This window comes from Ailuropoda melanoleuca, chromosome 12 (assembly GCF_002007445.2).
Source record: "Ailuropoda melanoleuca isolate Jingjing chromosome 12, ASM200744v2, whole genome shotgun sequence".
NCBI lineage: Eukaryota > Metazoa > Chordata > Mammalia > Carnivora > Ursidae > Ailuropoda > Ailuropoda melanoleuca.
The window spans coordinates 35,117,786-35,140,667 of NC_048229.1; the positions used below are offsets into that span (position 1 = coordinate 35,117,786).

Consider the following 22,882-nt stretch of genomic DNA (forward strand, 5'->3'; position numbering starts at 1 on the left):
AGGCAGGGAGGAGACACCGAGGATGGAGGGTGTCCAGGGAGAGGCTGAACCGAAGGTCAAGGGAGGGACAGAAGCTGCAGAAAGAAGAGGGGTTTGGGGCCACCGAGGGTGGTGGTGCAGGGCCTGGGCGGGAAGCAAGGTGGAGACACGGGCTAGCGGCAGCCTCGCCTGGGCACCGCCAGCCTACCTTTCTCAAGGGCCTTGGCAGCAAGCTGGCCCTCGGGGACGGGCCTGCAGTAGGGCAGGAGGGCGCTGAGGATTCTCTCCATTCGGCCTGGGTGGGGGAAGAAGAAGCGGCGGGGGGGGGGTACTCAATTCCTGCCGGGTCCCCTCGGGACACCCTGCCCCCACTCCGCACCCCCACAAAGGCTCACCGTCCCCTGGGGGTATCTCTCGGCCACCCCCGTTGCCATTCTCCGAGCTGCTGAGCAGGGGTTCTCGTGTGCTGGGGGGAGGAAGTACTAGGTGACCCCACGGCCTGGCGGCAGCAGGGAGACACCAGGAGGTGGGGGGTGGGGGTGTCCAGAAACAGAACAGAAATTGAGGCAGGGAGATGGAGACAGAGGGGCCTGGACAGGGGCCAGATGGGCTGTGGTGGTGGGGCACACACACCTGTACACACGCGCCTATAGACATGCACAGAGACAGGGCTGGAGCTCAGGTTCTGGAGACTCACAGAGAAGTCTCCCCTGGCTCCTCAGCCCTCCAATGTCCTCCCTTACCTGCTAGGGCTGGGCCGGGATTTGGGGCGAGAGGCGGGAGCAGGGACCTTCAAGGATCCAGCAGTGTCGGTGATGAGGGAACACCAGCTGGGGAGACAGGTCAGCCCGCCCCAGGTCAGGCTGTCAGAGGCCCCCCAGCCTGGGCCTCCTTTTCCACCCGAGCTTAGAACCCAGACCTCCTTACTTTTTTCGTTCCGACACGGTCTGGGCCACCAGTTCATATATCTGGGCTTCTTGGTCCCACGTAAAAATGACATAGAAGGCTTTGTGATCTGCAGGAGGAGGGAGAGGGGGGTTCAGAGCCAGGGTCACCCCAATGTGCCCCTCCCCTGAGCTTGGGCTAGAGGTGGGGGCAGCCCCTGATGGCTGTGGCCTTAGGCTCCCCCAGCTCCTGCCATCCCTCCCCTGCCTCCTCCCGAGGCCTCCCTCTCCCACCCCCTCACCCATCAGGCAGCAAATCCCCAGTCTGGCTCTCTCCACGAAACCCTTAGAGCCACTGGTGCAGCTTCCAGGAAGCCCATTTGCAAACCCGTCCTCACTGGGCTCCAGTCTCCACATCTGCTCCCCTATGGTCCCCAAGAGGCAGCCAGGGGGAGTCTTCAAATCCTGATCAGAGCTGGGTGCTCCTCCGTGCAAACTCCTGGGGAGCTGCCCAGCTCCCTTCCTAAGACCCACAACCCTCCTGGCCCCTGGCCAGGCCCGGCTCCGGGGCCCCTCTCGCATCTTCCCCCTTCTCTGGCTCTGCTGTGGCCTAGCTCCCAGCTCTTTCCGAGGGCCCCCTCCCACTCCAGGGGCGGGGCCTCACCGGTAGCCACCTCGCGGGTCATGGCGGACGTGAGCCGCAGCACGGGCCGCAGCATGGTCTTGCCATCGGGCGTGGGCGTCAGCGTCCGGCTGTGGGACTTGAGCAGCAGCCGCTCGTCTTGGCGCTGGAGCAGCAGCAGCAGGTCGTCCAGCAGCAGCACGTGGACCTCTGCGGAGCGAGGCCGGGACTCAACACCCCCCCACCAGCACCCGCACCCGCCCCACCCCCGGCCCCCACCGCTCACCATCCCGGGCACTCACCTACAGCCTTGTCCTTCGTCACCCGCCACGTCAGCGGGCCCTCGTGCACCAGCTTCTTCTTGGTGATGTCCAGGTTCTGGGGGCAGGAAGGAGTCAAGGTCGGCGCAGGCCCGGCCAGGGGACAGCAGGCAGGGGTCAGGATGGGCAACCCGCTGGGGCTGAGGAGGGGTTCCAAGAGGAGGGGTGGTGGCTCTCACTTCCCACATGCCTTATCAGAGCATCCCCGGGGCAGGAGGGTCAGGGCTGGGCGTGGGCAGGGGAAGGCCAGGGAGAGACGGGGAGGTCAGGGCAGGCAGGGCCACCTTGAACTCGCTCAGCATGGGGTCGCTGCTCTGCCGCAGGTGGGACAAGTCCAGGCGCTTCTGATAATCCTTGAGCCGCTAGAGCGGGGAAGGGAGAGTCACGGGACAACCCAAAGGCTACAGCTGACCCCCAGTGACTGTGAAGGGCACAAGCCGAGGGCGGGGCTCGACCTCCAGAGAAGGGGCCCCAAGGTAGACAAGACAAAGGCCTGCCCCAGCCCCGCACGCGGACGCCCCATCACCCTGGGTCCCTGGCCACGGCCAGGGCCAGGCTCACCAGCAGGTCCTCCATGTCACGCACGGCTTGGTTCACATGGTGCAGAATCTCCCGGCAGCACTCGGCTGCCAGTTCCACTCTCTCCCGTTCCACCGGCTCTTCTGTGGCAAAGGAGAGACCAGTCCCGGTGAACCCCAAGCCGGGAAGCTCCTGGCCCCACTGCCGCGGTGAGAGACAGGATGCCGGGGCCCCGTGGTGTGGGGCTGCACCCACTGGCACCTGTGTTCTGCCCGATGCTCTGCAGGAGCAGGGGGTACTTGGTCAGCCGCTGCATCTCCGTGGGGATCATATCCTTCAGCTGCAGGCGGCGGCACCGCGGGCGGCTCTCCGCCTCCTGCGGGCAGAGCGGTGCTGAGGTGGCCCGGACCGGGGCGCGCTTCGGGGACCAGCCCCCTCCCTGGCCTCCCCTTACCTGCACGAAGGCACAGAACCGAGGCTCCTTGCGCTGCTTGACTTTGAGCTGCTCTAAGGCAAACGACTGGCGGCTGCAGAAGCGGGAGGAGATTTTCTGGAACCATTTGCCTTCGGCACCATCAAACTACAGCGAGATTCAGGCCAGGGAGGGTGTCTCAGGTGGGATTGGGAAGAACAGGGTCTCACATGGGAATAGCAGCCTCGACAGGAGGACAGGATGAGACCCCCCAGGGTCTTGATGGGGGAGAGGCTTGAGACCTGGCCTCCCGGGGCCTGGATTCCAGGTCCCTGACTGGAAGGAGGGGACCCCAGGGGGGCAGGGGCAGGGCGCCCTCACCCGGGCCAGCAGTACGTCTCCGATCTCCTCAATGAGGTAGCCACTATCCTGCCTCCGCTTCATCAGCCGATCGAGGAACAGGGCTGTGGAGAGCGGTGAGGGAAGGGGGTGTTCCGTCAGGGCCCGAGAGGTGGTACGCAGAGCTGATCCAGAGGTGGCGGAGGTCGGGATGCAAGTGTCTGATCCTTGGGGCCCAGGGGCTGCCCAACCACCCCACCCATGCCATGCGCTTGTTGATGTGCCCCCTGGAATGTGAGCTCTGGGGGTCCGGAGCTGCCCCCAGGGATAGAAAAGAAGCTGCCCATGGGAGGCACTCAAGGAGAAGGTGCTAGGCTCCCGGTCTAGCCTTGAGGAGGAAGCCGGTGGTGGGGCGCACAGTGGGCCATGGCCCTGCACTCACAATGCACCTCGATGAGCTCGTCCAGGCTGGGAAAGATGTTCTGTAGCTCCTCCTGGGAGAAGAAGCCCCCTTCTGCCATGGGCTGGTAGAAGAGGTCATGCAGCACCCGGAGCATGCGCACGTGGGCGGCCTCTGTCACCAGCAGCTCTGTGGGGCCACCGAGCAGGAAGCATGGTTGGGGAGGGTGCAAATGAGGGGGTGCAGTCTCAGAGGCAGGCTCAGGGTGGGGGACAGGGATGACTCTCTCTGGATGGAATCGTTTGCCCCTGAAATAGCCCCTGAAGAGTCCTTATCCCATTGCCAGTTGTCCTTGGCGGCAGCAGGCAGCCGGGGTGACCAAGGATCCCCATGTGCCTGGCACCGATGCCTTTCCCAGAACATGGGACTTTCAGTGCTACACCTGGGAAAGTTCCAGGCGAACTGGGATGAGTTGGTCACACCACCAGCAAGCCTGCAGCTGTGTTTAGTGTCCAGCAAGTCTCTCAGTCTTGGTTTCTGGAACAATGATAACCCTTTACACACACGTTGATAGCTTTGGAGCCAGGGACCCCCCTAGAGAGAGCATGCCTGGGTTTCAGGGGCCCCAGGAGTCCCGGGAGGCTCAATGCACAATTCTGTTAGGAATATTTTTCTGATGAGAGAAATGGCTGTGCTGTCGGCTACAGTAGCTACTAGCCACATACAGCCCTTTAGATTTTAATTGAAATAAAATACAAAATTCAGTTGTCAGTTGTCCTTGTCACATTTCAAGTGCTCAACGGCCATTATGTGGCTGGTGGTAACCATGTTGGACAGATGCTGCATGTTTTCATTATTCCAGAAAATCCTATCAGATAGCACAGCCTTATGTTTTGCTCATAGCCTCTAAAGCATCTGCGACACAGAAAGTATTCACCTACTGCCCTAAAAATTCCGAATGAGCACCCTTCTTACTATTAAGCAACTTGTAAATAAACTTCCACACCAGAGTTTCCAAAGAAGCATTCTACTTTTGCCAAACGCTCTCCCCACACCCAGTTCGAAATCACAGAAAAGAATCAAGACAGAAACGAAACTTCCATCATCTCCCCGCCCAGAAGCAAGCACTGATAATATACTATCTTCTGAAACTTGTCCCCGTGGGACCTTTTTTGCCCGAACGGTCAAGATCATGGTAAGAACAGTCACTCTGGAATGTTCTTCCCCGACCCCACACCGTGCTAAACGCTTCACGTGAATCATCTCAGCTCCATGACAGTCTTTTGAGGTAGGAACTATTACTACCCAAATAAGGAAACCAAAATTTACGTGAGAAATACAACTTTATATACCCACCCGGTCCAGCTCTTACCAGCATTGCCCTGCACTACCAAAAAAAAAAAACCAAAACCAAAAACAAAAAATAAAAACCCTCACAGGAAATGTCACTATGACAGCTGACAGCCACAGTCCTGTTCCATGAGTGGCTGTTCCACAATTTACATAACAAATGGCCCTCAGTGGAAACAGGCTGCCTTCAAGCTGGCCTGTGGCGGGATGGACAGCTCCCTGTCTCTGGGCCAGAACTGGGCGGTGTCCCTGGTACTCACCGCTGATGACCTCCTGCCGCTTCACCTGGCTCTTAGGCAGGCTGTGCAGGGTGCCAACTGGGACGAGCTCCCGCCAGCCAGGGGGCTCTTCTGGTTCCAGCTCTAGTCCTGACCGTCCCGGGTCCCCTTCGTCTCCAGGCTCAGGGCTGTGAGACAGAGGCCTTGTTAGGGCCCCAGCTTGGGGCATTTCAGGGAGGAGACTTCCATTCCTAGTGTCCCAACACCTGCCCCCGCCCCGTGGCCTTGGCATTTGACGCCTCCAAAGTAGCCCCTGCTGAACAGCCCCCAAATCTCTAACATAGAAGAGCCCCACCCCTCTCCTTTGACCTCAGTGACCTTAGCGTCCAATACCCAGGTTTCTGTAACTCTGACAACCCCTCCCCCACCATCCTCCTGACTCTCCAGGCTGCATCAGTAGATGGGGGAGGAATGACCTACGTGGCTCGTCGGGCAGGGCCAAGCACGGCCGTGGCAGAGCTGGGGTCCATGTCCACGTCACTCCGGGAGCGGCCCCCACCCCGGCCCTTAGCCCCGAGGCTGCCCCGGGAAGGCCGGCGGCGGTCACTCACCCGCAGGCTCTCCGAGCGCCCCAGACGCCCCGATAGCCTGGACCCCGAGGCCAAGGACAGAGTCAGGCAAAGACCAGGACAGAGAAAGGGAGAGACCAAGACAGGGACAGAGACAGGGAGAGACCAAGACAGGGACAGAGACAGGGAGAGACCAAGACAGGGACAGAGGTGGGGAGATACCAGGTCAGGGACAGACAGAGAGAGACCAGGACAGGGACAGATGGGGATCAGGGTAGGGGAGACCAGGACAGATATCAAACATGCAACAGAAGAGAGGAGAGAGTCAGAAGGAGCAGTGGGACTTGGGACTTTGGGGTGCTGGGGCATTGGGGGTGGTCAGGAGGGACAGGGAAACTTGGTGAGGGTGGGGAAGGAAACCCAGTATGGATCACAGGACTGACCCCTCCCTTCCCTGAGGCAAGGGGATGGGGGGGCAGAGCAGGGAGTGAGGGAGGGAAGATTTCAATACTTAGCTCTTCTGCTGGGAGGGTGATGTCCCCACCCACCCCTTGCAGGGTGAAGGGGAGGGGGTGGCCCATGGGGAGAGGGGAGGGGCTGGGAGAAATGGGGGAGGGGCTAGCCCTCCCCCCACCCAGGGCCCGGGCACCCACCTCTTCCACCTTCTGGGGAGAGAGGGGCACAGGGTCAGAGGAGGACCCAAATGGAACCCAACTCACCTCCTCCGCCCACCACAGGGTCCCCAAAGCAGCGGCACAAGGACAGGCAGGGGGCAGAGCCTGCCCCCCAACTGTGAGGAGGACAGGGCCCCCAGGCTTGGAGCACAGAGGGTGGGGGAGGGAGGACAGGGCACTGGGAGGCAGGAGCAAGGCGCAGGGCGGTGGCTCAGAAGAGGAGGGGAGGGGATGAAAACCTGAAGGGGTAAAGGAGGGGGTAGGAGGAGCCGGGAAGAGCGCAGGAGGAGGAAGAGGGAAGAGGAGATGAGAAAAGAAAAAGTGGAGGATGGAAAGAGGAGGCAGAAGATGGACAGAGGGAGGAGCAGAGCACAGTGGAGATGGCTCGGGGACAGCAGGAGCAAATGGCAGCGCGATGCCCGGCACGCGCCTCCCCAATCTGATAAGCCCCTTCCTGCACCCAGCACCCCCCACACCCGGCCCCGGGCACCTCTCTGTGTCAGCACCCTCCTCGGTGCTCTCCGGGGGTACCAGGGGCTCCAGGCTGGCCGGGCCCTGTGGGGGCGGGTCCCCCAGCTCTGGTGTGGCATCAAGACCTGCGGGGCGGCGGGGGGAGAGCAAGGCTGGCTGCCGGGCCCTTGCAGCCAACCCATACTCTGGGGGCCTCTATCTCCTCCCGCGGAATGGGGCATGGCGGCTAAAGCCACCCAGTGCCTGGCTGACACCAGCAGCTGCCCTGCACTTCAGTGGGGGACGGACCGATGGAAAGGCCTCTGAGAACATGGCCACGGACAGCTGTGGCCAGGGCAGTGAGGAAGCCGCAGGACCAGGGCAGAATGGGGGCTCTGCGTGATGCCTCCACAGCCACCCCTTCTCCCGACCCTCAGCCAGGACTTGCAGGAAGAGGGTAGACCCCTTTCAGGAAGATTGAGGCTCAGACGGGGCTTCCAAGGTATAACCCGACTAAGCCACAGAGCTGGGACTTGAACCCAGGCCTGGCCAAGCAGTTGCCTCAGATCCACCAAGGGGACTGACAATGTACTCAGAGAGGGTTCTGGGGGCAGATGGGAAACAGTCCAAGGTGGGGGCTATGTGTCACCAGGGTAGAGGCTGGAGCCTGAGAGGAAAGCCGTGGAACAGGTGAACTGAAGGAAGGGGGGTGGTTTCTTAATAATTCTGGTGACCAGGAGCCAGGAGGGGCAAGCGGAGAACTGAGGGTGGTCTCTCTGGGGTGGGGTGGGGGTGCTCAAGAAACTCACCTGGTTCCCGGTCAGGGCTATCTCCAGATAGAGGGTGCAGAGAAACTCCAGGGACATCCTGCCCAGGAGCCCCAAAGTTCCGGTCCCGGGAGGGCACCCCCAGGCCTCCCCTCTTTTCCGTAAGGCCTGGCTTCTCAGCTGGGGAGACATCAGGGGGCAGGGGGAGATGAGAGCCCAGCACCTCTAATCCACAGCTGCCTGTGCTACAGGCCCTATTTTCCCCATGGCCCAGGAGCACCCCCCAACCGTCCCCCAAGCCCCAAGCCAGCTTCAGGACCATTACCATCAGCCTCGACTTTGAGGTGTCGGAAATCTGGGGCTGAAACGAGAGATGGGACCATGAGGCAGGGGCGGCGTAGGGAAGTCCGGGCGGGCGGAGGCCGGGCAGGGCACCTCACCCTGAGGCTCTCCCCGGTTCCAGCGGGCAGCGTCCAGGAAGATGCTCAGGCCTTTCTTGCTCTTGGTTGGCTCATCTGACCGTCGATTGCCCATCATCTGAGGGAAGCAGGGAGAGTGAAGAAGGGGCCATCATCTCTGAGACCCCAACAAAGCAGAATCAGACCCCAGGAGCCCAGAGTGACAGGGCTCCCCAGGGGCCTCTGGGGGAGGAAAGGGCCAGTTTCGGGCGCTCTAAGAGAAACACCTTTTTTCGGAAGAAATTCCTCCCCGACTTCTTGTCCCCGCTCTTGGTCCGCACCCCAAGGTGGCGCATGTACAGGCTGATCGCGTTGACCACAGCGGCACTGTGGGGAGGGGACGGTGAGGGCCCCAACACGTGCGCAGATGCACACACGCCCATGGCCGCAGGGACACTACTGTCCCCAAGCCTTCCCCTCCGCATTTGCTTCCCACCCCAACCCCACAACCGCTTCCAGCTGGGTGTCTGAGGAAGGGGGAGAGGGCTCCAGAGGACAGGGCCAGGATGTTCCATGCCCAGGCCCCCGATCCCCGGTCCTCCTCCCTGGGGCCCAGGGAACTAAATGTCTCTCCTGCCGACCTCTCTGCTTCCATCATCACCTCTTTTCCTCATCGGTAGAGATGGTGTGTCTGCAAAAAGAAGAAAGGAGTTTGCAACAAACTTGCTAAGCCTGGGTCCCTGTCCACCTGGCACAGATGTCCAGGGTGCTGTCCCCTTAGAAGCCGGGACAGGAGAGAGGAGAGAGGCAGAGAGGGAGAGGGCCAAGGCTACAGGGAAGCAGGAGCACAGCAGGCGGGAGTGTCTCTTGTGAGCTCAGAGCTGCAAGGACAGGACCTAAGCGCCAGGCCCAAACACAAGACCATGGAAAGCCCTGGAAACTGGGAGGGTGCCCCAAAGCTCGGAAGAGACAACACCCAACCAGATGAATTACTTATGCCAAGGCCAGGGAACCCAGAAGTCAGGGGAAGAGCCCAAAGGTTAAGGAATGAACCCTGAGGCTGCAGGGACCCTCCCTGCTGGGCTGGGGAGGGGGCAGGCCACACTCACTGCATCTCCTCTAGGTGGGTCAGCAGCCGCTCGGCCAAGTGCCGCTCCCGCGCCTCAAAGCTGGCCCGGTCCCGCCCAACCCAGGCCTCCAGCTGGGTCAGGTCATGCTCCCAGGGCGTCATGCCCATGAGCCGCTTGGAGCGGAAGTCCTCCAGCAGCCGGCTGACGGCGGCCTGCTGGCTCTGCACCACCTCCTGCACGAACTGCCGCTGGACGTCCTCAGAGAGGAGGTCGGGCCGCGTGCGGTCTGCGGGGACACGGGCAGGAGGCTGGGGGCTAGTTCCACCCGCCCTCAGACCCCGACGGCCATGCTTCCTCAGGCTGCCGTGGCCAGAGGGGGCAGGACAGGAATCTGGCCCGTCCACGGGAGCAGGGGAGTGTGGCGTCCGGCCCTGGGGCTCCCTGGGACAGTTGACCCCTGCCAGACACCCCTCCTTCACCTGCAGTCCCCTTCCCTCTGCTTACCAAGTTCAAAGGCGACAGTGGGAGGGACTTGTACCCGCAAAACCTGCTCCGGACAGAGAATGGAATGAAGGGGAGGACCAGGCAGTGTTGGGGTTACAGGACCGCAGCCCAGGTGCCCGCTGGGAATGATGGTCTGAGAGGAGGGAGGGCCAGGCTGGCACAGAGTCTCCCCAGGACCAAGAAGTGGGGGGACCAGGGCCCCTCGAAGGTGTCTCTCACCGCGGTCTTGTCCAGAAAGCTATGGTAGAAGTCGAGGAAGGCCTTCTTGGCCTCCTTGGGGCCCAGGGAAGCCAGCATATCCGCGTGAAGGCAGCAGAGCTGGGGAGACAGAACGTCACCTGTCCTCTCCCCCCAGACCCAAACTACACTCTCCCTTGAAAAGCCTGAGGCTCAAATCCTCTGGTAAGCGCTCCCTGATCTCCACCATCCCCACGCCCAGGCCCTGGGCTCTCTTGGCCTCCCTGGGGCCAACTTGAGCATTTGCTGATTTTCTATCCTGTGAAATGGCTGTGGTTTGGTTTCCTGCCATCTCCCGCTATGCTGAGAGCTAGGCCTGTATCAGGTACGGTTCTAAACCCCTGACCCACATTAACCTGGTCAATCACAGGCACTATCGTTATCCCATTTTACAGATGAGAGAACTGAGCTCGAGAAGCTTACCCCAGGTCACACAGCTAGTTAGTAGCGAAGCTGGGATTAGAATCCAGGCAGCTTGTTCCCCTACGACCCACAGCCTAGAAATACTGCAGAAACCTGAGGGTGTGTATGTGTGTGTGTGTGTGCGCGTGTAAGAGAGAGAGAGAGAGAGAGAAAGGTTGTGACTCATCTGTGCCCCAGAGAGGCCCCATGCACAGTGGCACAGTGGGGGCTGCATAAATAACCAGGTGGACCAGTGGGGCTCACTCATTCATTCACCACTCACTCCCCGAACTCGCCTGTGTGTCAGCCCGGTGCTGGGTGATGCTGGCAATGCGCTGCCAACTCCAACCTGTCTTGGCTCCTGGGGCCTCTCGTCAGGTAAAGGACATGGTCTGCGTGCTAAGGACTCACCCCGGTAGGGGCGGGACTCTATTTTCTGCCATAAACACTTTTAACCAATCTCTGCACACCCCCAAACTCCATGAGAGGCCAACAGGAAGCAGCCCAGGGGACCATAACTATCTCTTGGCTGCTTTCCTAGCTGAGGAGGTGAGGGGGCTGCAGGAGGACAGATTCCAAATGCTGGGGGCTATCCGGGTCACCTCAGCCAAGCCCCAGGCCCTGGCTAGGCCTGTTTCCACATCTGTAAAAGGACATGGCAGCCGGCACCCTCCCTGGGTTGAGTTCCAAGAGCTCGAGTTCTAGAAACCTCAGGCTCAGTAGGGGGACCTCCTTGCCCAGAGGGCCATAGCCTCCATTCACAGGGGAGGGGCAGCTACTTTTCTGGAGAGAAGGCACTTTCCCGATTTCCTGGCAATTTCTAAAGCTTCAGGGTCAGTCGATGCATTCTTTCTTCTTGCACCCCCGGGGTATCCCGCCCTGGCATTTCTCTCGGTGTCTGGTTTCTGGAGGGCCCTGCTACACATTTCCAGTCCAGTCCAATGCTCTGGGCTACATCCAAAATGCAGCCTGCGCTGGGCTGCACTGGGTCTTCTTGGCATGGGATCCTTGTCCACAGAGTGCCCCCGTCCAGCCCACGCAGTGGCCTCTTCCTTCCTAAGTCACACACTGGGCTCTCTAGACCCTGCAGGCGCTTCCGGGCAGCGCGGGGCCACATCTGCCGGGGGCCCAGGGAATTTCTGCTTAGTTATCTGTGGATCATGAATTATGCTCGCTCTGCCTTGCAGGCTGCTGGTGGGCATTTCTTGTTTCTGGGCCAGCCTCACCTAGGAAGACTGGTGGCTTCCTCCCATGCCCCGGCCCTGATGACGGGCTGGTGGCACCTGCCGAGGTCACAGAGGAGCACCCTACTTCCAGGGTCAGTGGGAGAGGGTGCGGTCATGGATGGGGGACATAGCCACGGGCAGGGAAGGGCGCTGGGGAGCGTGGTCTCTGCCAGCTTCTGGATTCTCTGTTGCTCTCTGCATGACCCTGCGGTGAGTAGTCTCCCCCTGCACTCGCTCCTCACGGCGATTTGCACAGGGCACTTGCAATCTTGTCTGGGTCACATGGCTAGCGCTCTGACTCTCTCTTTCTAGATCTTGCTCTGTGTGTTCTGATCCTGTTTTCCAGACCCTCCCAGCTCATTTTCACTGGTCTCTCTCACTGAGCACTGTGGCCTGTCCCGGCCCCACCCCTCCCTCTGCCCATGCAGCCCTGCCCTCACCAGGGGTCCCGGTTCAAACTGCAGGGCAACGTGCTGCAGGAGCGCCATGAGGTGGGCAGGCCGCCGCTTCACCTGCTCCAGGCTCTGGAACTGGCTGTTTTGCTCCTCTGCGTTCTGAGGGCGGGGAGGAAGGTGAGACAGTGGGGAGCAGAGGAAGGGACTTGGGCTTGACCCTTCCCCTCTCTGGCAGTGGGGTTCACACGGTAATGGTGGTGGCCGGGGCTGGTGTCAAGGGACAGTGGATGAGATTTAACGTTACAACAGCGGGTGATGAGGACAGGCATTAGGAGATGGAGTAGGGATCTGTGCTGTAATTAAGGGGGGTGGTGATAAAACCCGGGGTTCGAGTAAAAAGTGTTGGTGTCAGTGCTATAACGGGGCATCAAGGATGGGGTAGGAGGGGATGAGGACGGTGGTACCCAGATTACAGAAAGAGGAGCGGGCAGTGAGAGGAGGCAGGGGGCAACATCCCACGATGGACCTAAGGAGGGAGGGGACACTGAGGATGGAACCTCAGGGCTGGGACCCAAGGAGACTGGAACAGAAGCTTTTCCACCCCGTCTCCCCCTCACCGTCTCCAGCTCATTCTCAAAATCCTCATCCTCAGCCCCGATGATGCTGACTGGCACCAGGCCAGGCCGCGGTGGTCCTGGGGCCTGTGGAAGAGGAGGCATGGGTTCAGCTCAGGGTGTAATCCCACCTCAAAGTCCTCCAGTCCCCTCCCTCCAGGCTCTCTCCACTCACCAGCCCGCGGGCGACGTCCTCTGCCTCCATGGGCTCCACAGGGCTGGGGAAGAGGAGGGGCCACGGTTGGGGGGGGCAGGAGGTGGCGGCACAGGGCGGTTACTCACAGATTCCTGGCCCAGGTGTGAAGGTGAGTAAACAGCCTCCCCGCCAATCCCGGCCTCCGCAGCTCAATGGGGCCTCTGTGTGGCGACAAAGAGCCCTTCAGAGGCCAGCCAGGGCGGGGAGCCCAAGGACAGGGAGCCTTGGGAGGGGTGGGGGAAGCTATGGAGGCCCAGGAGCCTGGGTCCATAAAAGAGCTGTAGTCATGAGAGCCTGTAATTTGGGGTCTCTAATGGAGGATGGGCTGGGGCCTTGACTCCCGGGTCTAAGGGCCTGAACTTCTGGGTCTGAGGGAGGAAGGGGCTGGGAGTCTGGACTCCTGGGTTTGAGGGAGGAGGGGGCTGGGGGCCAGGACTCCTGAGTCTGAGGGAGGAGGGGGCTGCAGATTGGGTCTTGGGTCTGAGGAAGGAGAGACTGGGGGCCTAGACTCCTGGGTCTGAGGGAGGAAGGGGCTGGGGGCCTGGACCCCTGAGTCTGAGGGAGGAGGGGGCTGGGAGTCCGGACTCCTGAGTCTGAGGGAGGAGGGGGCTGAAGGTTGGGTCTGAGGAAAGAGACACTGGGGGCCTAGACTCCTGAGTCTGAGGGAGGAAGGGGCTGGGAGTCTGGACTCCTGGGTCTGAGGGAGGAAGGGCTGGGGACCTGGACTCCTGGGTCTGAGGGAGGAGGGGCTGGGGGCTTGGACTCCTGAGTCTGAGGGAGTAAGGGGCTGGGAGTCTGGACTCCTGGGTCTGAGGGAGGAGGGGCTGGGGGCCAGGACTCCTGGGTCTGAGGGAGGAGGGGGCTGCAGGTTGGATCTTGGGTCTGAGGAAAGAGAGGCTGAGGGCCAGGACTCCTGAGTCTGAGGGAGGAAGGCCTGGGAGTCTGGACTCCTGGGTCTGAGGGAGGAGGGGGCTGAGAGCCAGGACTCCTGAGTCTGAGGGAGGAGGGGGCTGCAGGTTGGGTCCTGGGTCTGAGGGAGGAGGGGGCTGGGGGACCGGACTCCTGAATCTGAGGGAGGAAGGGCTGGGGGCCTGAACTCCTGGGTCTGAGGGAGGAGGGGCTGGGAGTGTGGACTCCTGAATCTGAGGGAGGAGGGGGCTGCAGGTTGGGTCTTGGGTCTGAGGAAGGACAGGCTGGGGGCCTAGACTCCTGGGTCTGAGGGAGGAAGGGCTGGGGGCCTGGACTCTTGGGTCTGAGGAAGGAAAGGCTGGGGACTTGGACTCCTGGGTCTGAGGGAGGAGGGGGCTGCAGGTTAGGTCTGAGGAAGGAGAGACTAGGGGCCTAGACTCCTGGATCTGAGGGAAGAAGAGACTGGGGGCCTGGACCCCTGAGTCTGAGGGAGGAGGGAGATGCAGGTTGGGTCTTGGGTCTGAGGAAGGACAGGCTGGGGGCCTAGACTCCTGGGTCTGAGGGAGGAAGGGGCTGGGAGTCTGGACTCCTGGGTCTAAAGGAGAAGGGGGCTGGGGGCCAGGACTCCTGGGTCTGAGGGAAAAGGGACTGGGGACCTAAACTCCTGAGTCTGAGGAGGAAGGGGGGCTGCAGGTTGGGTCTGAGGATGGAGAGGCCAGGGGCCCAGACTCCTGGGTCTGAGGGAGGAGGGCGCTGCAGGCTGGGTCCTAGTGAGGCATGGCCTGGAGGCTAGCAGAGTTGGGAAGGTTAAAGGAAAGGTAGAAAGGAGATAAGTGTGTGTGGGGGGGTGCTCTCCTAAACCTGACAGGCTTGGGGCCGGATGTTGCCTCTGAACCCACCAGCCCCACTTCCTGTGACAGGAAATCTAATGGCAAATCCCCCAACCCCCAACTCTCTCCATGTAACAAAACAAAACTGAATCTCCTTCCCTAAACCCAGAAGTTGCTTTCCCTTAGGGACCAGGTATCTTCCCCACTTCCAATCCCAGAAAACAAGGAATGGTCCTCAGCCAGCTTATCCCCAAGGTGTGTCTGTCTCCCTGGCCCTGCATCTATCTGTCCTGCTGGCTCTCCTTCCCCAGCCAGATCTTTCTGGCTGCCTGTCCCTTGAATGTGCCTCAGGTCTTTGCTTCTCTTCTCCCTGTCTCCTTCCCTCTCTCCCTCCCTTCAGACCTGTCTCACTTTCCCACCATCTCTGCCTCCCCTCCCCCTCAGCCACCTCACCCTAACCCTGCTTCTGTCGCTGTCTTTCCCCTCTGTCAGTGTCTCTGCCTGTCTTCCCACATCTGGTTCTGCGGCTACCTCTCTGCGTCCTCTCGAGTCACTGTGTCATGTGCTGTCCCTCATCTCTCTCCCTTCTCTTGCTGGCTCTCCCATCTGGTCTCCCTTAGAGTCTCCACTTCCCCCTGCATCTTCCCACTATCATCTGTGTCCTTAATTAGTCTGACTAATGCCACGCGAGCCCGTGTCAGGAGGGAAGGAGCTGTGGAGATGGGGTGGGGTGGACCAGTGGGGGGAGCTCTCCCCACAACCCTGGTCGCCTGAGACTCACTCTTCTGCCTCCTCCACAGGCCTCTTCCTAGCACTCAATAAACGGTGGCTATGATTTTGATTATGATCCTGAAACAATGATGCTTTCTGGAGTGTCCCTATGCCATCCCATGGGTTCCCCAGAGCACACAACATTTTTATTCTCTTCCACAGAGCACCTCTCCAACTTCAAGCTTGGGTAATTTAAGATTTGAGCACTGTTAAATCTTCACATATAAACTTGCAAACCGACGCCAAAAAAAAAAATAGTGATTATTTATTACAAAAGCTAAACTTACCTAGCACTTAACAGTGTGCTAGGCATTGTGCCAAGTGCTTCTCACATCTGAACTCACTTAACGCTCACAACCACAAGCACCCCACGCGATTAGTATTCCCGTTCGAGATGGAAAACCTTCACCAGGCCACCAGCTGCAACTTCGGGGCTGGAAAACATGACGGCGCACATGGAAGGTCCATGCTCACCCCGCTTGGGGCGGAGGCGGTGGGGGGGAGGTTCAACAGAGTCAGGGAGATTCCAAAAAGGGCAAAGGAGAGGACACACATTATGTGAGCAAATGCTCAGTGCCAAGCAGGCCCCAAGTCACGCACCTAATGCATATTGTCTCCTTCATTCCTCATCACGGAAATACGAAAGAAAACAGTAGCTAGCATTTAATGTGCGCTACGTGCCATTAAGTATATGCCAGGAATAGCATTACTGCTTTACATTTATTAACTCATTTAATCCTCCAAATGACCCCTGGAAGTCAGTTTTATAACTATTTTCATTTTACGGAAAAGGAAACTGAGGCACGGCTTGTAAGAGACAGAGCCAGGATTCAGACCCAGGCAGCCCGGCTCCAGACTTTATGCATTTAACTAACAGAATGTGCTGCTTCAGAGCATGGGGAACCCCCACCCCAACCTTAGGAAACTAAAATATGAACCGAAATCGAGGCACATCTGGTCCCTTTATGGTGTCTGGGAAAGTCAGGGGTATGTGGGCACCGGGACTTGGGCAGGAGTGCGGGTGGCTGCTCAGGCTGCTTCACAACGGCTTAGGGCTCACACAGCATCCTGGCAGGGAAAGTGGGGGGTTGGCTGCTTAGGAAATAGACGGTGAGGGGCTACCACAAAGGGTAATCATACGCTGAAGCTGTCAGATGGATCGGCAGGCAACTGAAAAGGCCTATGGTCCAGCAGAGGGCACACTGTGTTCATGGGACTGAGGGTGGTGATGGTCAGGGAGGGTTTAGAAGGTTCTTAGAGGTGAGGGTTCTAGAGTAAAGCAGGCACCAGTCGGGGACTACCCAGCCGCCTGGGTTCTACGCAAGGTTCAGGGTCTATAAGACACTGAGTGGATGACCTTGGTCCCCAGGAACCTCCGGGAGCCTTAAAGAACTTAAAATACAGAGTAGTCAAGGTAAGTCCATGAGGGGCCCTTGGAACGTATGAGGCTCCAGGTTCTATTCTACAGGCAAGCTGAACCAGGAGCATCTACACGGAGCCGAGGACCACACCGGATGGTGATTCCACATGTAAAGCAGCCAGTCTATGGGACCTATGGACACTTACAAGGGGAGAATTCTACAGGAGCATGTGGTGGTCCCAAGACCCAAGATCTACAGGGCCCAGGATTCTCGGAGGTGCTACTGACCGATGGCGACCCCATTATCTTATAAGAAGCCAAGTTTCCGCGGGGGGGGGGTGCAGCTAGCAGGAAGCTCGTGGGTCTGCAGGGCCTTGTCATTTATATGGAACGTGGCGCATCTACGCCAGCCCCAAATCCTACGTGGGACACGGCGGGTCTACACGGGCCCCAAATCCTACTACATGGGACGTGGCGGTGCGCACGGCCAGGGATGATGAGGCGGACCTGCGGAGTCAAGGTCTGACGCTCGCCGGGTCCGCGTCCCTCACCTGCTCCTGCTCGTAGTAGAATCCACCGCAGCCGCCAGAACCGAAGCCTCTGCTCGCCGGCTCCGGGTCCCCCACCCCCGCCTCCGAGTCGCTCTAGCTGCCCCAGCGTCTACCTTTGCTTCCAGCTCCACTCCTCCCGCCAGCCGCTCTAGCCTAGCCGCTGACTGGCCCCGGCCCGGACGACTCTACTCCTCCCGCCGGCCGCTCTAGCTCTCCACTGCGCCACGCTGGCCAGAAAGGGCCGCTCTGGCCTGCCTTGGAGGTCTGGCGTTTCCTTATCTCGACTGCCCCTGTCACTCTACTGTGCCCCGCCCCCTGCCCCCACTCCCCAGCCCGACTAGAGAGTGGTTCCAGCCCCCCTGCCCGGGACTCAATCCTCGCCGAGTCGCCCCTGGCCCTTAGTCTCGGGCCTGGGTTCCCCGCCCTATCTTGCCTTTCTAACTCCGGAAACAGCTGAATTTCCAAGGCGTACACTGATTTTCCCGGCACCCCCACCGCCCCGGCCGCACACTTTGTGCTGGAGCTGTAAAGCAAAACTCCTGGGTTCCAGCGCACCTTTCCCGCTGACATGCCGTGAAACCTGGAAAAAGTAATTACTTCTTACCGAGCCTCAGTCTTCCCACCTGTACAATGGGGGGAGATCTCCAGCTCTGACACCTGCAACCCATCTCTCAGTGTATAATTAATGGCCCAGAAAAAGAGCTTTCCAAAAAATGCTTTCAAACGCTCTCTACAACTTCCAGCTTCACAGCGGCCTACGGCGTGGTTATTGACATTTTTTCTTTTTCGGTGGCCCTAAAGCATGTGGGGTTGGAGGACGGTGCTTGAAAGCACCCGTAAGCTCAAATCCCAACTCCACTCGGTCTCACGGTGTATGTACCCTGGGACGAGCCGGTTCCGCTCCCTGAGCCTCAGTTTCCCCGCCCGTACAATGAGAGTGATCATCCGTCCTCCGCTGGACGGTTGGGAGGCCTTGACCCCGGCCTCGCACCCTTCATCCCCACTTACTGGCCATTCGGCAGCTATTAGTTCTCCTTCTTTGCCCCCTTTGACAGATGGGAAAACTGAGGCCCAGGGAGGGGCGGCCGCTGGCTCTGAGGGGCGCCGAGGGGGCCCCTGCACTGCCGGCAGCGCCCCGGCCTCCCCCCCCCCACCACTTCCCCTGGCAGCCGAGGGGCGGGAAGCCGGGCGGGGCCAGGGACGCTGTACCTGGAGTCCTCGCGGGGAGGTGACCGGCGGGGCGCCCGAGGTCGGGCTCGGCGATCCCGGGCCCTGCGTCCCGGCTCCCGCTTCCTGGCTCTGGCGGGGCAGGAAGTTGGGGCGTTTTTCCGGAGGCCTCCGCCCCGCCGCCCCTCCCCGCTTCCTGCCCGCGCCCCGCGCCCGCCCGGCACCTCCGCTTCCTTCCCCTTCTAGCCGCCCGCCCGGCCCCTCCTTTCCCCGTTCGGCGGGGGACCCACAGGCCCCCGCCCCGGCCCCGCCCAGCTCCTCCCGGCTTTGTCCGTGGGTCTGTCCGCGAGCCGTGGGCCTGTCCGCGAGCCGTGGGCTCCACGTTCCTCGCCTCTGCCGGGTGTCCGCCATCTCCTCCCCTGCGGGGTGGGGGCCCGCTCGCCACAGCCTCCCCTGCTTTCCGCCTGGGTCTCTTGGTCTTCCTCTCTAACATCGCCTCGCTGTGCGTGTTCTGTCCGCGTCCCTCTCTGTCAGCTCCTGTGTCTCTGCTTTCTCCGTGGGGGGTCTTTTCCTCCCGTTTCCGGGCCCTTGCATCTCCGCGCTGTCTCTCCCCTCTGTCGCTTCTCTTGTCTTCCCATCTCCGGGTCTCTGTATCTTCCTACTTGGCCACTTGGGTCATTTCCCCAACCATTGCTTTCCCTAGAGTCCCAGGGTTCAGCCTCTCCGTGTCCATTTTTCTATGGACGCTTCTTTCCTTTCTTTCCTACTTTCTCTCTGTCCCCGTATCTGTGTCTCTCCCTGATTCCCTGTCCCCTCATTGTCTTTCTCTTCACTTGTTCTGTCTCTCCATCACGATCTCTCTGTGTCTCAGTCTCTCTCCCCTTTCCCAAGAACCCTGCATCCCCGTGCCCCCGGGGTTCTCCCACCCCCACCCCCAGATGAGAGCCATAGACTCTCCAGGTGCCCCTGCTGCAAGTCCGTTCCCAGAGAGTAACAGATGTGGCCTGGCTGTAGTCAGAATTGGGTACCAGCCCCACCAGACAGGCCCTTGCGTTTGTGGGACTGAAATATGCATAAATAAATATGGTCACCTGGCTCCTTTCTGTGTGCCCCCACCCCCGCCCCGCTCAGGGACATAGCCTAGGGTGAGATGCTTCCCCAAACATTTCCTATTTCTCTCTGGCTACCTGGTCCCAGGTGTGGGGAGTGAGCAGGAGTGGGGGTGGGGGGCAGAATCCTGGGTCTGAGAGAGAAGGCTGCTGGCCAGGGGAGGGGGGGGCCTGGACTCCTGGGTCCCACCAGAGGAGGGGAGCATCACCATGAGATCCATGACTCCTGCCAAGGTCTGCAGTTGGGAAGGATTTATTATCACTAAGTGGCCCTGACAGAGCAGGGAGGGGGAGGTGATACTAACGAGGCTCTATCATCAGCTCCCCTAGAGGCAGCGATTAAGGGCTCATTACCTGCTGGGTGTGGGGGGAGGCTGGAAAAAGCAGCAGGAGGGCTGAACTGGGGTGTGTGCAGGGGATGAGGACAGTCTAGAGGGAAGAAGAGCAGATACACTCAAGGGGGAAGTTGAGTCAGGACACTCCCGGGAAAGATTATGAAAAGAGAACCGGAAGGGGTGGGGGGACACCAGAGCTGGCAGCACAGCTGGCCCGGGCAGCCCACAGGGTCACGGCTTCTCCAGCTGGACGTCCCCGTCCCCGATATGGAGGCTGCCCACGTCCTGGTAGGTGCCCTGGAGGCCTCGGGAGATGTCCTCATACATGGAACAGTCATCCAGGTTCAGGCCCTGGGGTGAACACATGGTGGGGGGCCTCAGTGCCCTGATGCCCAGACCTCTGCCCCCAGATGACCCCAGGGAGGACCCCCGCGAGAACCCCAATGCACCTGCCCCTCACATGTCCCCACCCACCACTCACCTCATAAAGGTTTTCATCTTCATAGTCATCCTGGGCGTCCACCCCAAACTTCATATTCTGCCATCGTTTCTGGGAGGGGGGAATGGGAGCCTCAGTGTGGGGGTGCAGGGGGAGAATATGTTTTCCCCGAGCAAACCTCCTGGATGCCTAGAGGTGCTTTACCAGAGGGGGTAAGAGATGCGCCCAAAGCCACATAGTGGGGGAGGGGCGGGTGTCCCTGGCTATCTGCCTACTGCTCTTGCAGGAATGACAGCTATCATAGAAATGGCAGTGGCTGTTCCATGGCCTAAGGCGGGGCTGGTGCAGGTCAGAGACTCCGGGAGGACAGCCAGCCCCCATCTTCCCTGGCTACATCTGGATGGCCACTGCACTCCTGGGGGAGAGTGAGGTATACCTCGGGGGTGGGGGGAATGAGGACAACCCCGAGGGGAGACTGAGCACGGATGCCCCTCTGGGCCCTGCACCCTTTAAAATCCTGTCATGGTACTAGTTCTGGTGCCCCGAAGCCCTGTGAGGGTGCTGTCACTCTCCCATGTTAGGAGGGGATCTCAGCCTCAGAGGGCCCGGGTCCCCAGGGGCTCACCCTGAACAGCAGCAGGGTCCCAGGCACCACGGCGCAGAAGAGCAGGATGATGCCCTCGGCTGTGATGAGATTGTTCTTGGTGGCCTCTCCCATGTCCAGGAATGGTCTGGGGAGCCGCTCTGTGAGGAGGGGGTGCCGCTCAGAGCACTAGTGCCTCCTGCTCTCCCCCACCCCCCCACTTCCCAGACCTGCCCCTGGCAAGACCACTGAAGCCCCCTACTCTGCAGCGTGCTGAACTGGAAGTGAGGATGCCCAGGATGGATGGGGGCGCCGGCTCCATCCCCAGGGGGGGGCGGGGCGAGGGGGCTGGCACTCACCACGCACACGGAGGTAGGTGCCGCAGGACTTCTGGACGGGGTGGCCTTTCTCCTCCACCTGGCACCTGTACATGCCTATGTGGCTCTTGTTCACAGTGCTGATGGTCAGCTCACCATGCGGGCCTTGGCCATAGCTCCAGAAAATGTCGGGCCAGGTGGCGTTGCCTTGGAGGATGCGCCACCACGTAACATTGGGAGTGCTGTCGGGTCTGCTGCGGTTGTACCGGCACTGGAGATTGACCGTTTCCCCCAGGCTCACTGTCACCGATGGCGGGCCCCCGTCCACCCACAGGGCCTGGCACCCGGGGCCTGCGGAGAGGTGAAGGAGTCAGGGACTGCGGTGGGGACACGTGTGTGTGTGTGTGGGGGTGTTGAGGACACTTCTGGGGAGGAGAATGGGGTGGGGGAGGGGCACAGGGTGTTGGGAGTGAGGCTGCTGCTGGGGAGAGAGTAGTACTGAGGGGAGCAGAGAGAGGGCACACCTGTGGGGGATGAGGACACCCTGGGGGAGGAGGGTAAGACACCCTGACCTGGTGACACACCCTGAGGGTCCCCCACTCACCTCTCTGGTGCCATCTCTTGCCACCCTCCCCACCTGCACTCTGTGCTTTGGCCCCACTGAACTCACAGGCGTTTGGATATTTGGCTTCCTAGTGGTAGAAGTGCCCCGTCCAGAGTCAGTTTGGGCAGCATCTCCTCCTGAAGGCCTTCCAGGCTCACTCTCCCACCCCCAGCCCCGCCTGGCACCTGGTACTTTGTCTGGTGTAACCGTCACAAAACCCTTAGAGGTAGGTTCTCTCATTATCCCATTTTATAGGTGGGACAGCTGAGGCCCAGGGAGGGCAAATTGGTTGCCTAGCATCACTAGGGCAGCAAGAGTGGCTGGGATTTTCAAACCCTGAGCCTTCGGGCCTATCTCGCCCTGTGACCTCAGGCCCACCTCCTCATTCTCTGTAACTTGCTTGTGTCAACCAGGGTCAGGAGTGATTTCAGTTGGCAGCTGGGCTGGGGGTTAGGGGAGGGGCTCAGGAAGGTGGTTGGCTGCTGGGGAAACCCCAGCTTCCAGCCCCCCCCCAGGCCAGCCCATAGGCCTCTTCGGGAGGGAGGAGTTGGGAGGTGAGGAAGAGAGGAGGAGGAAGAGGTGGGGAAAGAGGCAGCAACCTCAGGGTCAAGGGCGCCAATCCCCAGCCTCACTCCCGGTGTAACCTGAGGGGTCACAACCCCATCAGCTGGCATTGCCTGGGGTGGGGGTGGGGCAGCCCAGGAGGGCAGTGTGGATGAGGCGCCCCCTTCCCCAGCACTGAAAAGGGGCTCCCTATGCAGTGGGGTGACTGAGATTCAAGGCAGAGAAGGAGAAAGCAGTTTCTTCTCTCTGAAGCTGAGCTCTACCCCCCAAGTCCCCTTCCTGCCCCCAGCTCTGGAGCTCAGTCAAGGGCGACCTTAGTTCCTTATTTTGACCTGTGGGGTTGAGGGGGTGGGGAAGTCGTCTGTCGCCCCTGTCTCCTTCCATGTGGCTGTGGACGCCCCTTCAACTTTGCTGAACCCCCTCCGGCCTCCCCTCGGACCTGCGGCCTGCTTGGGACGGTCAAGCAAGTGGATGCAGTTTCTTCAGGGGCTTTCCCAGCACTGCCCCCCCCCACACCTGCTGCTTCTTCACCCCCAAGGCAGTGCCTTTCTCTCTGCCTGTGCCCTCTCTCCAGCCTCCTCAGTCCTCCCCGCTCCGCACCCCCCCCGCACCCCCCCAGCACCAGCCTGTTAGCCACGTACCCAGGCCAACAGCAGAGATTAGGAAGAGGAGAAAGATGGTGGTACGCAGCGCTTGGAGGACTCCCAGGCCCCCAGGCATCTCTCCCAGTGGGTTGGTTAGTCTGGGTTGCAGCAGTCCTGGGGTACCAGATTCCACTTCGGCTGGCCCGAAACCCCG

At 60.5% G+C, this 22,882-nt stretch overlaps 2 protein-coding genes across 12 annotated transcripts; both read right to left on the reverse strand.

Moving 5' to 3' along the window:
* Positions 1-26: 26 nt before the first annotated feature.
* Positions 27-18,374, reverse strand: ARHGEF1 (Rho guanine nucleotide exchange factor 1). 11 transcript variants are annotated; one of them, XM_034639468.1, is made up of 28 exons: positions 18,176-18,374; positions 12,525-12,567; positions 12,353-12,436; positions 11,781-11,894; positions 9,695-9,793; positions 9,476-9,608; positions 9,011-9,257; positions 8,563-8,592; positions 8,189-8,288; positions 7,944-8,040; positions 7,829-7,864; positions 7,546-7,683; positions 6,777-6,882; positions 6,266-6,277; positions 5,524-5,691; positions 5,086-5,231; positions 3,518-3,664; positions 3,118-3,200; positions 2,779-2,904; positions 2,586-2,700; positions 2,367-2,467; positions 2,090-2,167; positions 1,788-1,863; positions 1,528-1,695; positions 907-994; positions 723-809; positions 375-445; positions 27-274 (listed from the first exon to the last, which is right to left on the reverse strand). In XM_034639468.1, the coding sequence occupies exons 2-28, from the start codon at positions 12,552-12,554 to the stop codon at positions 153-155; spliced, it is 2,802 nt and encodes a 933-aa protein (XP_034495359.1). In that variant the 5' UTR covers positions 12,555-12,567; positions 18,176-18,374; the 3' UTR covers positions 27-152. The 11 variants fall into 11 exon arrangements, with proteins under 11 accessions (XP_034495359.1, XP_034495360.1, XP_034495357.1 ...); XM_034639469.1 differs by lacking the exon at positions 18,176-18,374 and adding an exon at positions 16,967-17,150; XM_034639459.1 differs by lacking the exon at positions 18,176-18,374 and adding an exon at positions 15,343-15,383 and having other exon boundaries at positions 28-274.
* Positions 18,375-19,477: 1,103 nt separating this feature from the next.
* On the reverse strand, positions 19,478-22,882 carry CD79A (CD79a molecule). Its single transcript, XM_002923937.4, has 5 exons — positions 22,726-22,882; positions 20,959-21,267; positions 20,642-20,760; positions 20,059-20,127; positions 19,478-19,928 (listed from the first exon to the last, which is right to left on the reverse strand). Exons 1-5 carry the CDS (start codon positions 22,802-22,804, stop codon positions 19,809-19,811), a joined length of 696 nt encoding a protein of 231 aa, XP_002923983.1. The 5' UTR covers positions 22,805-22,882; the 3' UTR covers positions 19,478-19,808.